The sequence below is a fragment of the Pipra filicauda genome, unplaced genomic scaffold (genome assembly GCF_003945595.2).
Source record: "Pipra filicauda isolate LSUMZ 115617 unplaced genomic scaffold, ASM394559v2 scaffold291_size933811_pilon, whole genome shotgun sequence".
NCBI lineage: Eukaryota > Metazoa > Chordata > Aves > Passeriformes > Pipridae > Pipra > Pipra filicauda.
Genome location: NW_024104411.1, coordinates 245,335 through 263,274, shown reverse-complemented (window position 1 = coordinate 263,274; position 17,940 = coordinate 245,335). Strand labels below are relative to the sequence as shown.

Here is a 17,940-nt window from a genome sequence, read left to right as displayed (position 1 = left end):
GAGGGAAAAAAAACCCTAAACCAGCAACAAGCCACAAAACAGCATGTAAAATTGGAACACAAGAGCATGGGGTTTTAAAGCTTCCTGAATTTTTAACTACTAGCAAATTGCCTTAAATTTAACTTGGATTAATTCCCTAGTGATCCTTGACATTAAATGGATGTTCTGGTTTGACATGGGTGGACAGAAAACTAATTAATTCCTCTGAATTTAAGGCATATTTAATTTTCTCCCCCAAAGACCTCTCATTTAAAAGGTACAATGCCTGTGACAGATGCTGAATGTGGAGTGATGTGTGTAAGGTGGCAGACCTTCCATCAGGGGAAAATCAAGACATCTACAAGAATAATCCCTGACTTGGAAAATGTTAAATTTTATTGATTACACTGAACATGGGAGAATCCACATCATCACTTGCTTACTTGAAAGTGTTGTGACGTGCCCACCTCACTGGCCAGTAGGGAATCTTGAATAGATTTGTTTGTGTCTGGTAAAATTTCCCTGATATCTTTTCTCTGACTTTATCTCCTGCTTCCTAAAGAGATGAGCAAGTGCTTCATCCATAAGTAGCACTAAATTAGTCAGTCCCTGAACTTCAAGCTGGTCCAGTCTAAACCAAAGGTAGCAAGAAACAAATATTTTAAAATCTGTGTTTCTGCCATAGGCAGCTTTAAAAAAGGACAAGATGTATCTGAAGTGGACTGTTATCAGTGAGATGGGAACCCAACCCACTGCACTAAGCTCAGTAAATGTATGAAATAGCAAAGAAATAAAATCTCAAGGAATTTATATAATTTCCAGGTGAAGAACATTGAAGAAGAAAAGCTCTTGTTGCATAAATTCCCAAGAACAGATGGTGATGTTGACAAATACTCCTGACGCTATTCTGTATGAAATTGAGGAAGAGAAAATTATCCTTGCAGGAGATTTCCCTCTTCCCCCCCCCCCCCAGTTCCAGGGAGGTTTTTTTTGGAATATGGATTTTGGTATCCATGAAGGTACAGTAAAAGGAAATTCCATATCCAAAATATTCTGATGGCTTCCTGATTGTATCCTGTGTGAGGTTTTCTTGCATCTCCCTCTGAATCGTGTTGATATGCCAGCTGTTGGAGACAGGACTGATGATGGACAACTCACTTTATCCTATGTGGCAATTCATATTTCCTGAGGGGACAAAGCTGACTCTTCAACTCCTAAAAGTAGATGCAGTAGTGGTTTCTGGAATAAAGACAAAACTGAGCTGTCATTCTGCCTTACGAGGCAGTTCTCTCCAACACAGAGATGTTGGGAAGCTGTGGCAGCCACCTCCAGAGCCTGGGTTAGAGAACTGCTGTGCTGGCTGGTGCCATCACAACCTTTTCAGGTCAAACACCTGAAAAATCCGTGGGTTTTTTTTCCCCCCATGCTCCCTGACCCTGATTCTTTGGTTTTCATTGATTTATTTCAATTATTTGAGATGGAGATGGTGTCTGTGTGAGGATTTGGTTTGAGGTCTCCAGGCAGATTTCTGTGGTAAATAGGTGTTGCTCAGTGTACAGCTGTAATGTTATTGACCTCTTCCAGTTCAAATAAAAAAAAAATAAAAATTGGTTTCTCTGTGCATTCTATGCTTAATTCTGCAGAAAAGCTGCACTGTTTTGAATTTGGTGAACACCAGTTCAGGCTGTTTGTGTTGCAGGAAGATGGTCCTTCCTCTCTCGAGGGAAGCAAATGCTTCTGAGTGATCAGGGACCAGCTGGTCATGCAAATCAGCATTTCCAAGGCTGCAGAGAGGCAGCTCCATCCTTGCAGAACTGGGGGAGGCTTGGAGCAGTCTTGCATAACTTGAACTTTTGAGTCATCAGGTGACTCTCTCGAAGGTCCCATCTCACGTTTGTTCTGTGGGCTGGGAGGTGCTTTTCTGGCCAACAGTGTTGACTAAACTGCAGCTGTTTTGCTCCTGGTGATGATAATCATAGGACAGGCTAGGAGAAGGGGGCAGGAGGCTTATGGGTCTGTATTCCACAGTACAGGAAACACACTTGCATGTGTCAGGATACTTCCTTAATCACGGCTGTCCTAGAATTGTGAGCCAATTCGAGCAGATGGGACTGAATTTGTGTGTGAACTCGATGGATGTTAGAAACGTGCTCCAGGCTCTCATCAGCCTCCTTAATGCCAGTGTTTATATTGAACCGTGTCTGCTTCAAGACTCTTAAGACCTCAGAGATTTCAGTTTTATAAGTAACAACCAGTAGCCTAAATCCAGGCTTCTGGATGTGTGTGCCTGCCCATAATAACATTTGGAACTGGGTTCGATTTTACAGTTGTGTGTTGACATGTGGACCCTCATATCAATTCTACAGTTGAAACTTCTTATATTGGAACAACTGTAAGTTTTTGAGAGAAAGGAGTAAGATATCTTTCACCTCGGTGCTCTTAATTAGTTGGACCATTAAACCACTGTGACACGATGTATAAATCTAGATAATAATTTCCCAAAAAGTGGTGTAAGATAGAGAAAATGGCAGAATTGAATGCCAAGGAATTTGTAAAGCTGTGGCAGCAAACTATGGAGTTGCAAAGGTAATAACTGGGTAACATTCAGTCTGAAAATCCTAAGACTGCTTATTACTGTCAATATATACACATTTAGGACCTTTTTTCCTGTTTTGGCGTGTAAGAGGATAATTTGGAGCATAATTTACAAGATACATTGCTGCTGGCACTAATACCTTTTTCTTTTTTTGGATAATACTGCCAAATTTTATGAAAGGTGATCAAAGACCCTGTGAATTTTTCTCGGCTTTGTTATGTTGGTCCTTTCTTTAGGGGATCATGAGAATTTCTCTCCCCGATATCTCAGGGTGGCTGTGGGGTAAACTTGGAGATGTAAAGCCAAGGAAATAGCATGTTTGTTGCAAAGTAAAAAATCTTGTGCCTGTAAGTAGTTAAGCTTCAAATAACATTAATTTCATAGTTGTGATGTATTTCCAGTTTAGTTTGGGTGGAGACTTAAAATTTAGTGATCTGTGGTCTTGCATTTGCCTGACTTTTAAACCATATTTATAGCCCCTCCACAGCAATATAAACAGGGGAAATGCTGGATTCAATTGACTTTTGCTGTGTGAGGATCTCAGCTATTCAGTGTACTACAAATCATGCTTGTTCCCTTGAGGACATTATGTTAAAGGGTGCTCTTCAATAGTCTTGCCTCCATCAGTGTGATTTCAATTTTGCCAAACTCAGGGTAAAAACTGACAGCTGTTGTACCCTGGTAACTTCAGGTTTCCTTAAGAGTCTGTAGTGATTTAAAGAAATGTTTCTCTGGGATGTTACGAACCACAGGAGGATTGGCTTCAAATCTAGTTCTTCTTAACATAAATTGCTTGAAGTCTGGTCAAAGTGAGCTGCATCATGTCAGTGGATGTGCAGTTGCAGGCAGTAGCTGTATTTGTGACATTCTTTCCCCATGAACCTGTTGCTTAATTTGGCACCGCTCGGGGTTTGTCTCAGCCTTCGGAAAACACATTTGTGAGCTCATCGTGGATTTTTGTAATACTGTCATTTCCTTCCCCGTGCAGGACTTGTGGAAGAGGAAACATAAAGATTTCCAGATGAATAACCGAAAGGAAGATATGGAGATTGCTTCCCACTACCGTCACCTGCTGCGGGAGCTGAACGAGCAGCGGCAGCACGGCATCCTCTGCGACGTCTGCATCATCGTGGAGGGCAAGATCTTCAAGGCTCACAAAAACGTCCTCCTGGGCAGCAGCCGCTACTTCAAGACTCTGTACTGCCAGGTGCAGAAAACCTCTGACCAGGCCACAGTCACCCACCTGGACATTGTCACCGCACAGGGCTTCAAGGCGATCATTGACTTCATGTATTCCGCGCACCTGGCGCTGACCAGCCGCAACGTCATCGAGGTGATGTCGGCTGCCAGCTACCTGCAGATGACAGACATCGTGCAGGCCTGTCACAACTTCATCAAAGCTGCTCTGGACATCAGCATAAAGTCTGATGCCTCGGAGGACCTCGTTGATTATGAGCTGGGAGCCCCTTCCAGCAGCAGCACGGACGCTTTGATTTCGGCGGTGGTGGCTGGCAGGAGCATATCTCCGTGGTTGGCTCGGAGAACCAGCCCGGCAAACTCCTCTGGAGATTCAGCTATTGCCAGCTGCCACGAAGGAGGGAGTAGTTATGGAAAAGAGGATCAAGAACCAAAAACAGACAGCCACGAGGACATTTCGTCCCAGTCTCTCTGGGCCAGTGACATGGGCTATGGGTCTTTACGTATCAAAGAGGAACAGGTTTCGCCGTCGCATTATGGAGGGGGTGAGCTTCATTCTGCCAAGGATAGTGCAATACAGACTGGGTTCTCGGAGCAAGGAGTGGGGGAGGGCTGGCAGCCCACGGGGCGCAGGAAGAACAGGAAAAACAAAGAAACTGTGCGGCACATTACGCAGCAAGTGGAGGACGACAGCAGGGCAAACTCCCCAGTGCTGCCTTTTTCACCTGCCTCGGGATGGCCGTACAGCAGTCGAGACCCAAGTAAGTCATTCTTCCAGTTTTTGGGGCTGAAATTAAAAAGTGTTGAGTTCATTAGATCTGTTTATAGTGTGATCTTATCAGTCCCTGAATTACAAGCCTGACAGTAGAAACTTGCGTTGCCAGCAATTCAGAAGCACCAAGTGCTGCACGGTTCAGTCAGGAGCTGCAGTGTCACGGGCTGGTTCTCCTGTAAAACCAGAAGTTCGGTTTTGTTTTGGGCTTGAAGGGCCTAAATCACCCCCAAAACACCTCTATGATTGTTGGAATTAGTGAGAGGAAAGGTTGGAATTTATTTTAGCAGGTGTGCAAACTGATGTCAGGGTTGAAGAATTTTCCTTCACGCAGTGTGTTGATGATGTAATTACACCACACACAGGTGTAATTTAGTCCTACTGATACCATCTCCAGAACTTCCTGATGTTCAGGTGTCACTTTCTCTGGGATGAGAAAACCACCATAGCTCATTGCTGGTAATGGCAGGGTCAGTGTTTGGTAACTCTTAAGAATAATGTGCTTTTTCTGAGGCGCTACTGTGGCTTCAAATGTATTTTGGTGTGTGACCACTTGTGGTCTGAGATCAGTGGCTGCTTTAAAGTGTGTAGCCAGCGAGAAAAATGTTTTCTTGACTTCCTTTGAATCTTCAGCAGTTATTTTTCTGTCTCATGATAATTGTCCTACTTGATTCATTGATCAGTCGCAATTAATAGATCCTGGAATGCTACTGAACCAGGAGTTTGGTGTTTTTTCCTAAGGACTTTAAGGAAATGTGGGATTAAACTTTCTCAAGTTGACTTGAAGAATGTAGTCCATGCTGTGAGTTAGCCTGTGTTTCATTGCATACCAGAACCCAAGTCAGCCAGGAGAAGGGTGTGTGAGATTGTAGACTTTTATGATGCCAAATTTGGATGAAAAAAGCAATATAAAGAGTACTAAAAGTCTTAAGAGTCTTTATGGGCTGAAAAAAGAGGTTTAGGGTGCTTACATTCTGGAGTTTAAATGTGGTTTTCATTGAACGAGTAACTCTCTGCAAATGTCTTGAGATTTATTATGTTTTATGGTTATCTGCTGCAGCAAGCTTGCATGTAATTATTCTAATTAGCTGATGATAAAATCTAAACAATGTCAGTTAGAAGAAAAATGCAAGATAATTTAAGATAAGAGTGATTTATGATGAATCTTGTTTTTATAATGCATGCATTTTAGGCTTGTTCTGAGTTAAGACTCAGCCTGGATTGCCTGGTGTGCTGTTCTCATGCAGCTGTTTTTCATTTTTCATGGCATCCCATAAAAACAACTCAATCACTTCTGCTGTCTGAGGGGTGTGGGCTTGGGACAGTACCTGGAATGAACCAGACATGGAGTGACTGCAGAAACAGAACTGCAGCTCTCATCCTCCTGGAAACTTGTTACAGATTGGACATCTTTACTGAAAACAGTGCAAAATAGAAGACACTGTATTACTGGAAGCTGAATGAAGCGTAGATTATTTAATTCCTAATTGTTAAGGAATTAAATTGCAGTGGCTGTTTGCAGATGAGAGGAAGATGGCTCAGGGGCTTGACTCAGCGTGGTGCTGAGACAGCACGCCAGCAGGCACATCGAATTATTTGTTCCAAATCTTGTCTTAAATGCAGTTTCCAATAAAAGAGGTGGTTCCAGTGGTGGGAAGGGGGAAGCTGAGTGATGGTGGTTGGGGGAAGATGTCAATATTCCACTAGTGCTGGTAAAACAAAAGTTAAAAACGGATGGCAACACTTCTCTCTGTCCAAAATGAATAGGCACAGGGGCTGCTGCTCCAAGAGCAGTGTGTGCCAAGGGTCCATGAGGAACAAGGAGGATGTGTGGAGACTGAGCTCTTGTGGTTTCCCCATATTGGCCATCTGGAGAGATGAATGGAAGTGAAGTTCTCCTTCCTGCCCTGCTGGAAAGGGAGCTTTATCTGTGCTGTGGGGCCTAAAATTGTGGGATGGGTGCGTGTGAGCTTAACAGCAGGGAATCTCTGCGAGCTCTGTCTGTGTCTTGGGTCAAATTGTCTTGTCTCTGGGGGATTTTTTGGTATAATTTCAAAGGATTTGAGATGCAAATGTTCAGTTTCAGTTAACCTTGGACACCTTGCCAGCAGCCTCTCGTGTGCTTATGTGATGGATGTGTGGTTTGGGTGAAATCAGTTGGTCACTGAGGTGAGACTGCAGCTCTTTCAGTGTGAAGTGAGAGCACTCCTGCTCCCCCAAACCAGCCCTGTCTGGGGCCCTGCAAGCAGCAGTGTTTTGGTCTCACGTGATTATTTCCCACATCCAGCAGGTGGAAGCAACTTTCCTGCAAGCTGCTCCATCTCCCAAGTTGCCAAGCTATGGGGTTCTGCTTAATTTGAGTTTTGGTGCCCCAGGCTCTTCCCTCTCCTGTTAGAATTCAGCAGTAGTGTAGGGGTGTTGCAAACTTGACTCCTAAACATGAAGAATAATTGATTTTCTTGTGTGCAAATGGATAATGACACAGTGCAGACACTTCTAACAAATAATTGGAATGTGTTTAACTTTCAGTTTGAAGTTGTCTTTGATTTAGTCTTGTCAGGTTTCATTCTTTAAAACACACTTCATAGTCTAGGGCTCTTTTTCACCTCATTTATTTAGAAGTGTCCCATTGTTCACAGCTAAGATGAAAAGCTACTCATTTGCTGAGGAAATGGGTGTTGAATGTTCTTTCATAAGTAACTAAGAGGAAAGAAAGTTACCTAGAACTCTTTGTTCTTTGAGGCTCCTTCACTTTTCTGATCTAATCGGGTATTTTAAGATGCTGGTTGCTAAGGCTGAAAGCCCTCGTTGTGGGATAATTTGGGTACCGTTTGTGAATGCCTCTGTGCTGGAGGACTAACACAGACCTTCTGACAATGCAAAAGTTGATTCAGGATGATCCAGCTTCAAAGTTGAGTCTTCCCAAAATTGAGCAAGGTACTCATTTGGTCTTGGTTGCAAACAGCATTGCATTTCAGCAACATTTTGGAAGGGGAATCTTGCAAGTAACCACTGCATCACCCTTTGATTATTTGGGGCAGTATACTTCACAGACTGAAAATGCTGCTCCTGCTCCTGTATTACACAGGATGACTTCATTCCAGTTGTATTACAAAGAAGCACATTGCAGTCATTGAAACTGCTTTTCAAACAACTCACAGCTCATTCACTCTCAGCAGTGGTGCTTCTTTCAGTGGGAAACACGTTCTTATCAATGCAGGCAGGTGTACTAAAGTGTCTGAGATATTTAAGCAGACTGTATTTAATTACTAATCAATGAGGTCTGAAAAAGACAAAGATTTTTTTTAAATTGAAAGGGTAAAAAAATTCCTTGTGAATCAGTTGATTCTTTCCCAGACGCTGGTGAGTGGGGTGCTGCTGAGAGCCTTTGAATTTTACAACATTACAGATTAAAATAAAAAGGAGTGTCTGGAGTAATCGTATTAATGGTAATCAAACATCATGGAAATAGCAAGAGATTGTTCATATCTGCCATGAAGAGTCTTCTTCATCCAAGAAAGGATGATCAAATAGGATTTGCAAAAGAATGCAAACGAAGTTGAGGTGCTGAATTGAGACTGTGACTCAGCTCACAGTTTCCCAGGGTGGTGTCAGTCAAGCACAAAGCTTGATGAGGACCATCTTTTCATGCTAATTTCAGTTTATTAGTTTGGATTGTCTGTTTAGAATCAAACACATAGGATTTTCTCTTTCTTATCCTGTTTGGGTTGTTCAGGATGTCAACCTGTCATTCCTTGTATGAAACATTCATATATATGTTTTCCTCACCAAGCCACATAGCAAAATGTTGCTGGATTTGCTTCTTCATATAATGGAAAACTCTGTCATTTGGAGGGTGTCTTTTGAAGAATTTATTGATGGCTTTATTAATGTGTTAGTTCAAGCATAGTAATTATGATTCAGGAATTTTATTTCTGAGGAAATACTCCCACGCATCTTCTGATTGTTTGCACCCAAAAGCTGCAAGTGGATTTCTGTGTGCCAATTGACTGTGAAATGAAGCTAATTATTTTAAAACCAGAAAAGTCCTTTTTAAAGACTCTGCACTTTGGGAACTCTTTGCCTTCCTTTGGTTACATGCAGTGGAATTTCTGTATTCTGTAAGAAGAGCTTCAGGACTTGATTAAGCCCGGAGTAGTGACCTCCGTGAGAAGGACAGGCAGGACTGCACTGTATCCTCCTGACTTTGCAGAGTTCACAGTCCCTTTAACATTTTCCCTCTCAAAATCTTTAATTATGTACAAGCTTCCTCCCTCCTGGTGAGGAGACGCTGGAGTTCCTCATTTTCCAGAGACACACATGTGATGGCAGTGCCTGCTGCAGGGAGCTGTGCTGGCAGCTCCCCGGGAAGCCTGGAGGCAGCTGCTGTCGTCAGCCTTTCCCCATCCCTTTTCCTGTCTTGGTTTCTAGAGAGCAAATTATGATTACAGGAGCTGTTGGTGAGCACAGATGCTTAACAGTTGGATCATATAGTGAGCTTACATTGCAGAAGGCTTCAGAGGAAGGCAAGAAAGCCCATTCTAGATGAACTCTCAACTGTTTTGTGCAGGTGAGGTCTCTGGACCTGTCTGAGTGCAGGCAGGTGAATGATTTTATTCTTGAAAAAGTCTTTTTCTCATCAAGGTACCAAGGCTTCCTGTAACTCTGTCCCTCTGTCAATGCAGATCTTTCCTTGATTCATATTTTCAAATTATTATTAATAATTCCATTGAAAATTCCATTGTTTCTGTTGTGATATTTGGCAGACATATCAGTCCAAGTAGAAGAATACAGATTTTGCAAAATGAGAAAAGGGGGGGGGGAAATGAGTGTGGTGTTTGTACTCAGGATCCAGGTGTTTGAGGAACTCTTAAAGATTTTTGTTGTGTTTTATGAGACAAAAACAAATGTACTGAAGGAGGTGTTAAGGAAACTCTTGGAAGCATGTGGTGTTGAAATGATCCATGCAGTGTGGGAGCCAGAAAACTCCCTGGGACAGAATACAGTCAGTTGTTCTCTCTTTAAATGGACTTTGCTTTGAAGAGATGCAGTGTCCAATCCACCTACCATGGTCTGAGTCCTGGTTGCAGTATGAAAACTTGGGGCAGGGGTTGAGGTGTTTGTCACAGCCGTGACTGAAAACTGGAATGGTTAAAATTTCAGTTGTCAGATAAATATCTGATGTCCTAAACCGACACAGGCTCGAAATTTTAATGGTTTCCTACCGTTAGTTTGTTACTTAGATCATAACTCAGCATATTCTGTGATTCTTTCATGCCTCATTTTGGAAAGATCACTTTTTAAGGAGGATAGGCATTTTGGATCAAAGCATTCAGCTTATTGGAAAGGTGTTGGGAGTATTTTTAAGGGTAGGTAATAGTAAAGTTCAAATTGCCTGCCACTTGGAAAATTAAGTTCATTACAGCATTTCCCCCCCCTTCTTTTCATGAAGTTGCATTTATGGTGCAAGGTATTAAAATTTCCTTTGCTACAAGAGGGTTTTAATGATGTTTTTCTTGGGGAGACACTTCAGTGCCATAAGCAGTGGTGGTCAGCGATGCCAGCCTTGCTTTCTCAGCCAGACCTGGAGGGGTTACAGCTTTGTGCTTTAATGCCACCCCCTGAATTCTTTCTTAGCCCGAAATCGGCTTAGCCTGCATTCCTTGGGCTTATGGAGCTGCCCAGGTTTCTGGACCCTCCTTGGAACTCTTGGTGTGCACGAAGCGCCAGTGCACTGTGTGGAGGTGGCTGTGAGCTACATCAAAATGCAAAACCAAGCAAAAAAACCCCACCCCAAGCCCCACTGACCTCTCTGACCATATGGTGAATTATGCAGAGGGTGCTCAGTGAATAATTCAGGTTCTCTGTATCACCACAGCTACAGGCTAAAGAAATTATTAGGATACAATCTATGTGGGAGTGACTTTGGAGTTTCTGTTATTGAAGGGTTAGGTCAGGTTATTTTCAAGTTTGGAAACTAAAATCATCCCTTTAAACCCAGACACTCACTCCCTGGCTACACCCTGGCTTTAAAATGGTTCCACCCTAAACCAGCTTTAGCTCAAAGCTCAGTGTCTGTTTCCTTTCCCCACCCTACATTCCTTTTTCCCCAGACTCCCAAACCCTCCTCCTCCTCTTCCTCCTCCCCGCGGTAGCAGCCCTGATTCTGCTAATCTGCTTTAACTCCAGAGATCAGAGGCATTTTCCCTCTCTTGAGTGCCCTTCTCACTGTTTTATTTGTTCCTTGTGCCAAGGTTACACTGGGCTCATCTTTAGAGATCTCAACTTTTCAAAAACAATTCCCCCCCCTTTTTTTTTTGTTTCTTTATTGAAATTACAAGTGAGAAATCAAGAAGCTTTCAGTATTTTAACATAAATCCTACTCCTACTTTGCAATCAGCACCGTTCAGGACTTTAACTTCCCTATTTGCAGTGTTTGTGCATTAAAACATGGTAGGAGTTAATTCTTTAGATACAGTGATAGGAATCAATCCCAAACTTTGCTGTACTGGTCTCAGATTGATTTATTTTATATTTTTTTTTTTTAACATTTCTTACAGGCACTTGTTTCAAAGGGTAAATATTTGTTCTGAGGGTTTTTAGAATTTATAACTCAGCATTGTCATATCATGAGTGTTCATATTTAATGTGGTACTTGAATGTTTTGTTTCTGTCCCTTCATGTTTGTGTCTGTTCCTGTGCTGATGAGCAGCAAGAGGTTCTCTCTGTCCAAGGAGCACAGGGAATAGTGTCAGTCCTTTAACTGCTTGAGTTATGAGACCTGGAAAAAGATGTTAAGCTTGCAGTCCACCTTAGTATTTTTAAAGTGATAGTCTCAAGTTACTGTACAATTCTCTGCGTATTTTAGGGAAACAAAAGTGGCTTAAGGTATTTCTGCACTGCCCAGTCATTCCTGCTCCTTCAAAGACACTTTATTATTCCATTTTAGAATACTTTCAGAAAGAGTAAACTCAGAAAGAGTAATAGTGGTTTCTATTTTTGTTTTGGATTTGGGAGTTCTGTTTTGTCTTGGTTTAGGGAGATAAGTAGCTGAACAGGTTTTCTCTGTAGCCTCACAAACAGTTGAGTTGGGGTCATTAACAGGCAGTGGGGGAGCAGCAAAAAGCAGCAGGATTGGGGCAGGAGATCCTTTTGCTAACACAGACCGTGGAAAAGTATCTGCAGAACTTGTTTCAATGGTAGAAAAACAAATATTATGGGAAGGAGTTGAAAAATTGATTATTTTTTTCAAGATACCTGGAGTTCTGGAGGGAATTTTCCTGTTATTTGTACACTGGTTACTGTTTTGAGGAAGACAGAGATGGAGATACACTTGTGCTTTTGGAATACACTGCAGAAGTAGCAACATAGAACCAGGTGGTATTTGTGTAGAACAAGCCTGATTTATTTTAGCAATGTTATTGTAGAGGTGTTGAGGAGAATGTTTCTGTTGGCAAAACACAGATAGGGAACATCCTATGACTGTAGGCTTGAAAATTATATTGAAGCCTCTGTGCTCCTCCTGAGCCTTCCAGAAACAGGAACAGCATTGGAAATTGAGAGTTTCATACAGGATGGGCTTTTTCAGAACCCAAATCCTGACAGTCCCAGATCACCCTGCTTTGAGTCATGATGGAGAAGCTCTAGTAGAACTCAAGTCTGGAAGAAGAGCCTGAAGGAGACTGTGTTTTTGGTTCCATAAGGATTCACTTAAGATCTCTTGCAGTCTTTAACATAAAGGCAGTTTTTAACAATCATATATGTTGTGGTTAAATGTCTATATTTGCTTGATAGTTTCCTGCACTAGGAAATTGGAACTTATTTTGAGTGCTGTGCACATTTATTATATCCACATGTCTACTGTTTTGTTTGTAAAACAGTGCAAATCAAACCCAATATAACTCATGGCATCACTTTCCTGTGTAAATATTGCAATGAGTGAGAACACTGGGGTTTGTTTAACAAACAGTAAGTTGTGAAACACTTTTGAGGGACTTCTGTTAGAAAGGAGGAGGTATCTGAAACACAAACTTCAAGGATATTTTTAGCAGCTGGTAAAAGATTGTCATTTTTCTGCCAGCCTGTGTGCTCCTTTTTTTTTTCTTTTAGTCACAAGAAAAAAATCACTATGAAATGAAAGCTCTTTTTCTTTTCTTTTTTTTTTTTCTGAGAGTTTAAAAATTAATTGTCTTTTGTACAGAAAGAGATCGAGCCAAATCTTTCTAAACTTACACAAGAAACATCATCCCTGGAATTCTAGATGAAATCTGCTGTTGGGCAGATGCTTGACACAAGTAGGTAGAAGAACCTCAGAAAATTAAGTTTTTGATTTCACCTAAGTTTTTTCCGAAAGAGTTCGGCTCGGGTCACAATTTGACTGCATCTTTGAAACAAAAGCTGAGTTTAAGTGGCTCCCACTTTCCTTTGGTGTTTAATTGCACCCCCACGCCCTCCTGCAGTTGTTCCGGTGAAAATGTCTGTGCACCCATGTAGAGAACCAGATTGAGGAACTGATCTGGGTTTAAAAATAGCTTTTTTTTAATAAATCAGTTTATTTTTAACATATTAGTTCCTGTCTCAAGTTTACTTCACAGCTACACTTGTGGTCTTGGTACCACTGAAGGAGTAGCAGGGGAGGATGCAGGAATTTGGAGTGGGAGAAGTTGCTGATGTTGGAACCTCTTCCTGTCGTCCTTTCCACTTGTCGTGTTGTAAACAGAAAAAAATTACATTTGCCATCACACTAAAAATTATCCAGCTGTGTCCAGGAGATACTAAACATCTGCCCCAGAAAGTGGGATGCCTGCATCCATGACAGGCTGCTTCCAGGGCCGATGCTGTTGACTTTGTTCACTAAGTGGTGGGATGTTGTGAACCCTCGGCAAGTTGTTGGATGGCACCAGGCTGGGAGGGATGATTTGCTGGAAGCCAGCAGTGCCAGGCACAGCATGAATTCCACCAAGGCAAGTGAGAAGTCCTGTGTGTGGGACAGAAAAACCCTGTGCAGCAGTTTGGGTTGGCAGCCAAGGGGAGAGAAAACAGCTTTGCTTTTTGGTGAGTAAGGAGCTGAAGAGGGGCCTGTGTGCCCTTGCAGCGGTGAAATCTGGCTGCCTGCCTTGGGAAGAGCATCTGGAGGACAGGATCCAGTTTGGGGATCTCCAGGCCAAGAAGATTGCTGAAGTTTGCCAGGGTGGTGGAGAAACACAGAAACTGAGTTAAAGCTCTGTAAATGATGAGTGGGGGACAGTTGCCCTCCTTCGAAGGACTGCCCTGTTCGTGGCTGGCTCCCCCCTCGCTGCCAGGGCGTCACCTCCATCGTGCGACCTCGGCATCCCTCGTTCAACCGAGGGATGAACGTCACTGCTTTGTGTTCCTGCCAAACAGAACTGGGCTTTGAAGAGATGACAGACTCCTTGGATCTCCTCTTACCTCGAGACTCTAATGAAACAAGCAGTATTGCAGAAGATTGACCTGGCAAAACGTTGCCTTTAGTTCTTAGGGGAAAAAGCTTGTTTCTGCTTTGAATTTTCCAGCAGCAGATGTAACCTTGTGTGGTTTTCCTTCACACCTTTCTCTGTTCTCATGGGTTTAGTCCTCCAGCCACAGATTTCTAGATGTTCAACTGTCTGCATGAGAGATGAAAAGAGGAAAAAATTATTAGAAAAAAAAGAATTATGAAAGAGAATAATAGCGTTGGGAGTCTGGGAAACCCCACTGGGGGTTTACTGAGAAGGTTAAAACACAGTACAAACAAGAAATAAATGGTGTGAGAGAAGCAGACACTGAGCAGATAGTTTGGTAACAGATGAGTTTAAGCTGTAATGAGGAAAAATGACAGAAGCAGCGAGAAGAAATACAAGGAAAAAATCATTTTCTATATTAAAGTAATTAATTAGGGTAGTCAAATGGAGTCTTTAAAATAGAGAAACTTATCCTTGCTGTTTCTGGGGTGGCATGTGTGCTTTGCTCAGTTGTTGGAGTAGGTTTAATGCCTTTTTACTGTCAGTTTCCCCCTAGATCTCGGAAAATAAATTATCACATTATCATATAATTTGAGTACTTTTAGTAGCTTCAGTACCACAGCCCTCTCCAAGGGGCTGTCAGGTGTCTGTAGTGCTTGATTTTTTTGACTAGTGCAGCTTGGTTTTCCCATAACTGGGTTTGTGTGACAGGAGCTCGGTTTACGGGACTTTCAGGGCTTTTGCAGGAGCCTCCTTGGGTGTGTTGGGAATATTGCACTGCTCCCACTGTCCTGGCATGAGGTTTGGTATGGATCTGTTAAAACCTGCCTGGTCAGCGTGGTTGGGAAGCGTGTTTTGAGATCAGCTGGGATGTGTGACTTCTGTGAGAAGGTGCTCCCAGTCAGGCCCCCTGTATCCCTGTTACATGAGGCTTTCATGTGTAAGAACTTTACCAGTTAAATGTTGCTTTCAGAGTTTCAGGGCTGCGTGGGAATACTGTTGCCAGAATTGTCAAAAAAACAGACCCTGTGTTTTATACAAAACCAAACCCCAATAATAAAATATTCTTTCGAGTCACCAACTAAGAAAGCTTTTCTAAAGCTTCTGTGTTTGGAAAGCAGGCTGGTGTAATAGAATAACTGCGAAATAATGATTCGCTAAAGAGACTAATGAGCTCAGTTTTCCGAGCAGGATTAATCCCGTGTTTAGCTCGGGATTTCCTGCGCGCGGAGCCCGGATCTCTGCAGTCACAGGGGCTGTCCCAGCGGTGTGAAAAATGAGATGTGGAGGGCTTGGATGGAGCTCTCGGGCGGCCGCGGGACCCGTGGCAGTGAATAATTGCAGAATAGGAGCTCATTGACTAAAGCCTGGTTTACGTGGGGCTGGAGCTGTAGTAAACAGTTTAGATTACTGGGAAGTGACGGATGCTTTCGATTCATATAATTCTTTGGCTAAATCTTTTTAAAAGGAGCTGCATTCTAGAGAAAAGAGAAGTGGTTTTGGAGGCGCCGTGGAGAGGAACTTGGTGCATTTTTTTGGGTTTTGGTGTGCCGGGAGTATTTTAGTACTTGTGTGACTAAGTGGATATTTATTTTGCCTTAATGTGTATTTGATTATATTACATCAGCTATAAATACTGGAAGCTCTGAAGCATCTATTTCACTGTCTGTCTCTAATCTTGGCTTTTGAGGAACATTTAATGTCTTGTTGTGGTTACAATTAATCTGCGTGTGTTTTAGCAATTAGTGTTTATGTGCAGCAGCGGATTCTGGCAACTGTCAATCAGCAGCTGTAACAGGCTCTGAGAAAGGATGGCAGAAAACACAAGGTGCTTTCCTGCCTGCCTGGTTATTTGGGAACACAGTTTTGTGGACCAGCACCCTCTCTGGCCCAAATTATGTGCTGTGATTCCCCGTGTAGGCAGTGAGGAGCAGAGGAATGGTGGTATTACCATGGCTTTGATGTGCTGAAGCTTCTGTTACCTTCCCAGTTTAATGGGCTAAAGTTTAATTTACTTTCTTCACCACCTTTTCCAACAGCTGCTGGTTCTTAATGTCTTGTAATTTCCCTTTATGTGGATGTGCTGGTTTGTTTTAAAAAAACCTTAATTATCATCTAGAATAATATCTATCCCTGTGAGCCATTAACAGAGGGGTGACAAAATACATAAAAATTCGAAGCATTTGAATTCTTCTTGGCTAAGATTTAATAAAACTGATAATATGATACTGTACAAGCAAAACACAGATGGAGGGGGGAAAATGGTTTGTTTTAAACAGAGAGCATCTCTGATAGTTCACATTTATGAACTGCCTACTGTGTTGGTAGCCCCCAGTCGTGAGTATTCCCTACATCTCCGGGGTGTGGGAGCACTCTGCCTATGATTGCTTTTTCCTTATTATTTACTCTGAGGCTGTTTGTTTTTTGCAAGAAGTGGAAAAACTTAAGAGTAAGAGGTGTTGGCAGAACAGTGCAGCTTAGTAAAGCCGATCTGGACGTGTTGTGGAATCTGACATGCCCTGGGCTGGGACTGGGAAGTCCACTGGCTGCTCCTGGCTCCACGGGCTGGACACCTCAAGCAAGTCACTGAGCCTTTCTCTGGCAGCCACCACCTGTAAAATGGAGATAAAAATAATGATATTCCTTCAGCTGTTTTCCAGGCTGCAGGAGGTGGGCACGGTACCAGTGTCCTCATTAGCATTTTTTAATAAGGCTCTGCAGATTAATGCCTTGCCCTGGATTGAAGTTGTGGAAGCCGAGTGCTGGTGTGTCACACTCTGCCTCCTCCCCTCTCCTGGGCTCTGCTGCCCTGAAACCTGGGCAGGAGTAAGTTTATTGCAGTGGTGTGTGTGGACAGCACCTGAATTCCTTGTCCTGAGGAGTGCAGGGTGGATCTGTGTATTGATTTTGTGCATGTTGTCCCACTGCTTTGAGCTGTAATAGTTCCCTCTTGCTTTAAGTAGATTTAAATCTGTTTTAAACGAGGAGGCAATAAAATGTTCAGGATCTGCAAAACAGCTTCCTTTTCCATCCGATTGCTCATTATCTGTGCCTTCTCTTTGGATTTGGATTTTTTTCCCTCTACATCTTGATAGGAGAAATGCTACAAAGGCATAAGTTTGGGAGGCTTCAGCTCCCTTTGCCAGGTGCTCAGCTGGGGTTTGGGTGTGTCAGCTGTGTTTGCTGCTGCAGATTGTGGAGTAGGTAATTGCAGTTTGGTTTATGCACTTTATAAATGGGCTAACAGCCCTTTTTGTACATCATTTTTGTTGTTTCGTGTGAAGAATAGAGAGGAGTCTTTGCATAAAAATACATAAATTATTTAAGATTATGAGAGAGTCAAAGTTCAAACGAAAGAGAATCTTCAGTTAGACCTCCCAAGAAATACAAAAATAAACTGTGCTTTCACAGGGAGGAATTTACCTTATCATAGCTTTTTTGGTTTTGTTTGGGTTCAGTAATCGATATTTTATTAATAATTCACTACATTTTCATACAGTTTCTTTGTAGCTACCTGTTGTTGTAAAGTGGCTGATGTGTATCTTTTGGGGTTTTTTAACTGTATCACTTCTGTATAAAACCCACTCTCTGATAGGTGCTGGGAACCACTGATTGCTGTGTATTTTCTAGATAAGTGACCCCAAGGGGTTTATACTACTTAGCAGCCCACGATTAGAGGCTGTCTATTACTGGATTTTTCTAAACCTTCATCACGGGGAAGAAATGAAAGAATGAAAATTTGAACTGCTGGAGTAAAATTATGAAGAAAACAGAGCTTAAACCTTTGAATGTAATTTCACTACTAGCAGACTACCTTGAAATCTTAATTTTATCCAAGTATTGGTTGTGAAGGAGGCAACACCTCTGTCCCTCCCTCTGCCCTGCCTTCAGAGTGTGTGGTGCTGTGGTTAAGCCCAGTTGGTGGGGCAGGTGGG

At 42.5% G+C, this 17,940-nt stretch overlaps 1 protein-coding gene across 5 annotated transcripts in view; it reads left to right on the top strand.

Moving 5' to 3' along the window:
• ZBTB46 (zinc finger and BTB domain containing 46) overlaps nucleotides 1–17,940 on the top strand; it is a 47,991-nt gene that overhangs the window by 12,170 nt on the left and 17,881 nt on the right. For all 5 annotated transcript variants that reach the window (XM_039382958.1, XM_027710471.2, XM_027710470.2 and 2 more), the window contains one exon: nucleotides 3,564–4,533. In XM_039382958.1, the coding sequence (XP_039238892.1) occupies nucleotides 3,564–4,533 (970 nt within the window). The remainder of the gene's footprint in view (nucleotides 1–3,563; nucleotides 4,534–17,940) is intronic.